Here is a 5,548-nt window from a genome sequence, read left to right as displayed (position 1 = left end):
CAACGCACCGCTAGCTCTTCCTCTGATTTTCCCATAACAATTATGTCATCGAAGTAGGGTAAAACACCAGAAACGTTCTGCAATATACGTTCGATGCAGCTCTGAAATATGCCCGGTGCTGAAGAAATTCCAAATTGTAGTCTGGTTACTTTGAAATAACCTTTGTGTGTACATATGGTTTGCATCAACGCAGACTGCTCATCTACCACTAGTTGTTGGTACGCCTGAGCCAAGTCGATTTTCGCAAATATGGATCCTCCTTCAACTGATGCTAATAATGAATTCATTGGAGGAATTTGATGACCGTGTTGCTTAATCACTTTATTAATTGTAGACTTGCGAATAGTACCATCCTTTTTAATTACTGGCACTGTAGGAGTCGCCCAGTCGGAGTATTCAATGGGTACTAGTATTCCTTGGGAACACAGACGGTCTAATTCTTCTTCATATAATTCTTGAATTGCAAATGGAATGCGTCTTGCTGGCAGTCGGACTGGTGTTGCATCAGTATTTTCAGTATTCAGACGAACACAGATCCTTATACTTCGCCAGAGTTGCCTCGATGCTAAGTTTAGCGTTAATGGCATGTATTCCTTCAATGCTGATGCCTAAGGGCATAAACAAGTTACGTCCAAGTAAATTCGATCCACCGCTTGATGTAACAACCAGTGGAAGATTCGGAATGTATTTATTATCGTACTGGACAGATGTGTCCACGATGCCAATAACTGGAATTCGGTTTTTCTGGTAATCCGTGAACTCTAGAGAACAATCTTGGATATTCGGTCTATCCGTTGGCCAGATATAACGAAACATAGCTTCGTCTATCATAGTGATCGCAGACCCCGAATCCACTTCGAATTGGCATTTTCGTTTATTTATAATTATTGTAACGATTTCCTTTTGGCAAATCAACGGTAGTATGCTGTGGACACTATATTCTTCATTCGGCTTTTGCTTGTGTGGTCCTCGGTAGGAGGCATGGCCACTCGATGTGTTGAATGCTTTACGACCCGGGTCTCTTACAGCCCGGCAGACTCGTTGAAGATGGCCTGCTCGGTGACAGGCATGGCACACAGTGTTCCGATGTGGGCATTGTTTCCGCAAGTGAGCACCCCCGAAACCATCGCATGGCTGGTGGTGCTGATTGGGTCGGCTTGGACGGATCGCGTTGGTCTGCACTTCGTGTATCGACTCAGTGCTCTCAGCTGTATTTCGCATGGCCCAAGCGCTGTGAGCAGCGGCCTCACTAGATGTGGCGCGTTCCATCGCGCGTTGAATCGTTAAATCTGCCTCTGCTAGCAGACTCTTCTGGAGACCCTCATCCTTCATTCCACATACGAAGCGATCGCGCAACATGCGATCCAAAGCAGCTCCGAATTTGCAGTCGACAGCGAGAGTCCTAAGTGCAGCCATGTAGTTCGCAACCGATTCATCAATTAGTTGGTCTCGCTTGTGAAATTGGTAGTAGGCCGCAATTTCCGATTGACATGGAGACAAATGTTGGTTGAGTATTTCATATATTTCCGATAAACTCAAATCGCTCACCTAAGTAGGTGATGCCAATGACGTTAGAATGCAGCCTTCTTCCGTGCTTCTTCCGAAACGTCATTGGCCAGAAGATACAGCTCAAAACGCTGCTTGTAAGTTGTCCATTTGTTTGGGTGATTTAAGTCAATTGGTTCTAACTGACCCACTCCTGACATTATCACTGATTTATTTGTTGTTTTGCGTTCGGTGGCAATATTCACTTTGGCGGGTTTTTCCTCATGTGATTAGAAGCACGCATGCGGTTTTTTGGCGTCTCTTTGTTCGCTTTCGCTTGGTCGATTGTAACTGTACACGACATATATATAGTTTGACGAATTATCCCATCCTCGTCGCCAATTTTGTGTTTGTGCAAACTTATATATGTGGGATTGCGTCTGGCAACTCTGCTGAGCAAGGCGAATTGACCTAAAGACGGACAGTCGAACCGAAGAGACGAGCGAGAGCGGTTGCAAAAAAGACGAAAGACGAAACGACGCGAAGCAGTAAAGACGACTAATTTCCAACTAAATCTAATAAAAATAATCAAATAAATAGTTTTAAATTAAAATAAACTAAAATACTACAAATAAATATAGTGAATAAAACAAATTGCTACAAATATGGGGGCTCAACCTACAAAATAGGCATGACTCAACCTACAAAGAAGGCATGGCTCAACTTATAAAGAAAAAAGTAGTGAGTGAGATAGAGACAAACTTACACAAAACGACGCAACAGTGGAATCAAACGACGAGAAAAAAAAAACAGCGCGAAAACGAATAAGAATTAGCATCAAACGACGAAAAAGTGGCGGCTTACGACGAAAAAGCGGCAAATAAACGGTAAAAAATGTTTTCAAAGAAAGACGAGAAAGTGTTTGAATACGACGATAACTGTGGTGACGTGGCAAACGACGTATATATACATATATATTAGTGTGTGTGCTTAAGAGAAAGAACTATGAGCAAACTTGAAGACTTTGGGAATGTGCAAGAGGCACTGAAAACTGAAAAGAAATCTAATATTACATTGTTTCACAAGTTTATTTACGAAAAAGAATGCGATCGTGCAAATCGCCAAAGATTGAGAAAGTTTGAAGGGTTTGATTTTGATTGCAACAGCGATTTATATAAAAGTAAAGTGTCTTATATGGAAAAGAACTTAACAAATAACGATCTAGTGATTATTTGTAACGTTTTGGGTTTATCGCATGATAAATCGAATCTAACTTCCCATTTATTTCGCAATTTGCAAGCTGGAAATTTGCTAGCTGACCTTGACACAGAGAATGATCAAAACGAAGATGACGACGATGAGTGCGAAAGAGATGGCGATGTAGGCAATATGCAAGACGAAAACGAAATGTTGTCGGTAATGAGCGACGAAACGAATTTTAGAACAGCTGCAACAAACGAAAATATGCGAAACCAAACGAATAGGGCAAACTCTACAGTCGTGGCCAACAATATTGATACGCAAAATGCAGTGAATGTCAACATGCCACCACCGAGGTTCGCTTTGGGTTTTCGGGATGTTGAGGACTCTTTACGACCTTTCCATGGCGATGAAACTTTATCAGTTGAAGTATGGATTGAGGATTTCGAAGACTTGGCTGACTTGATGCAATGGGATAGTTTACAAAGTTTGTTTGTTTTTGCTAAAAGAGCTATTAAAGGACTTGCTAAAATGTTTATTCTGAGTGAACGCGGAATTAAAAATTGGTCGACATTGAAAGAATCACTTTTAAATGAGTTTAAAACAGTAATAAATAGCGTTGAGTTACAAAAGCAATTGTCAGAACGGAAAATAAAGAAAGGTGAAAGTGTTCAAGAATATTTGTTGAAAATGAAAGAGATGGCATCACGGGGTAATATAGAGAACAGTGCTCTTATGCAGTATGTAATTGACGGAATTAATGACTTGAGTATGAACAAAGCAATATTGTACAATGCTAATAACCTAAAAGAGTTTAAAGAGAAAATAAAATGAAAAAATGCGGGAAAAGTCGAGTAATCAAAAGAGTGAGTCTAAGAACGTTCAAATCAAAAAAGAAAGTGTAATGAAATACGAAAATAAAGAAAGTGGTATAAAATGCTATAACTGTGGGCAAAAAGGACATATATCTGAGAATTGTGACAATAAGAGCAAAGGAAGAAAGTGTTTTGGTTGCAATAATTTTGGTCACATAGCAAAAGACTGTCCAAATAAAAAGCCTGAAAATAGCACAGACGTTCGTAATACTAATAAAATACCAGCTGATCATATGTTTATGTGTAAAAAAGTGTCAATCAACAATGAAAAGTGTATAGCCTTGCTTGATACTAACCGAAACAATTTATATTCGTTTGAAAACACCTAAGCTGGCTAAAGTTGATAAAGTTCTATACGGTTTCGGAGATAAAAAGAGAGTGGTACCTATCGGTTCGTTTACGGGAAGGCTTTCCGTAAGCCAAGAACAGTTTGATTTGGTTTTTCTAGTGGTATCATCTGAATTCCTAGATGTTGAAGTGATTTTGGGAGAGGACTTTTGTAAGCAAGCCGAAATAAAAATCAATCGTGATGGCGTACAAATCGGGAAATATAATGATGAAACGGAATTAAGTTCGGTAATGAGAATAAAGGTCGAAAAGGACGAAATTGACATTGACTCAAATGCATCGAAAAGTACAAAGTGCGAAGTGAACGAACTTATCAAAAACTATAAGCCGGAAAAGTTAAAATCGACAAATGTTGAAATGCGTATTGTGTTAAAAGACGATAGTCCAATTTATTCGAGACCACGCAGATTCGCTTTTGCTGAACTGTGCATAATCGATGACCAAGTCGATCAGTGGCTGAAAGACGAAATAATAGAACAATCCGAGTCTGAATTCAGCAGTCCGGTCGTATTAGTAAAAAAACGCGATGGCACTCCACGGCTGTGCATTGACTATAGAAGAATAAACAAGGTAATAGTAAAAGACCATTTTCCATTACCTCTGATGGAAGATCAATTGGATCGGCTACAAGGAGCAACGGTTTTCAGCACAATCGATTTAAAGAATGGATTTTTCCATGTAGATGTTAAAAAAGAGAGTCGAAGATTCACCTCATTCGTTAAACACAACGGACAGTATCAGTTTTTAAAAGTTCCTTTTGGATTGACGAACTCCCCTGGGGTATTTCAGAGACACGTTAATGCCATTTTTCGTGATTTAACCCGTGCTGGTACGGCTATTCCATATGTCTACGACATTATAATCCCTGGTAAAACTGAAGAAGAAGGCGTCTCCAATCTGAGAAATGTTTTGAAGCGATGTGAAGAATATGGTTTAGTCATTAACTTAAAGAAATGTTGCTTTTTGAAGAGAGAAATAGAATTTTTGGGTCATACTATAAAGAATCAGAAGATATGTATCTCAGACGCAAAGACCAAAGCTGTAAAAAAATTTCCTATGCCGATGAATCAAAAGCAGCTCCAAAGTTTTCTTGGCCTGGTTGGTTATTTTCGCAAGTTCATTGCAGATTTTTCGACTATAGCCAAGCCTCTTACTGATTTATTAAAAAACGATGCAATTTTTAGATTCAACGAGAGTCAGATAAAATCTTTTAATTTGCTAAAAAAATTGATAACACAGAAACCTGTTTTGCAAATATTTAACCCCAAGTTTGAAACAGAAGTACACACAGACGCATCGATTGATGGCTTCGGAGCAATTTTATTATAAAAGTTACCTGATGATAAAGAATCGCACCCTGTATACTACATGAGCAAAAGAACGACTGAAGCGGAAAGAAAATTCACTAGCTAAGAATTAGAGATTTTGGCGGTAGTTGAAGCATTTCGTAAGTTTCAAGTTTACCTTCTAGGTATGCATTTTAAAGTCATAAGCGATTGTAATGCGTTTGCAAAGACGATGGATAAAAAAGATGTGTGCACTATAGTCGCACGATGGATTCTTGAGATCCAAGAATTTGATTTTGAGGTTGAGCACCGTGCAGGAAATCGTATACGTCATGCGGATGCGCTTAGTCGCTA

General features: G+C 39.2%; 1 protein-coding gene across 1 annotated transcript; it reads right to left on the bottom strand.

The window, feature by feature from the left end:
* Positions 1-513: 513 nt before the first annotated feature.
* Positions 514-1,416, bottom strand: LOC137572471 (uncharacterized). The gene has a single exon (XM_068284229.1). It carries the CDS (start codon positions 1,414-1,416, stop codon positions 514-516), a length of 903 nt encoding a protein of 300 aa, XP_068140330.1.
* Positions 1,417-5,548: the final 4,132 nt, after the last annotated feature.

The sequence above is a fragment of the Drosophila tropicalis genome, unplaced genomic scaffold (genome assembly GCF_018151085.1).
Source record: "Drosophila tropicalis isolate 14030-0801.00 unplaced genomic scaffold, ASM1815108v1 contig_321, whole genome shotgun sequence".
Taxonomy (NCBI): domain Eukaryota; kingdom Metazoa; phylum Arthropoda; class Insecta; order Diptera; family Drosophilidae; genus Drosophila; species Drosophila tropicalis.
This window is presented reverse-complemented; position numbering and strand designations above follow the sequence as displayed.

Excerpts from the sequence above, each read along its gene's own strand:
- LOC137572471 (XM_068284229.1), bottom strand. The coding sequence starts at position 1,416 with ATGGCTGCACTTAGGACTCTCGCTGTCGACTGCAAATTCGGAGCTGCT.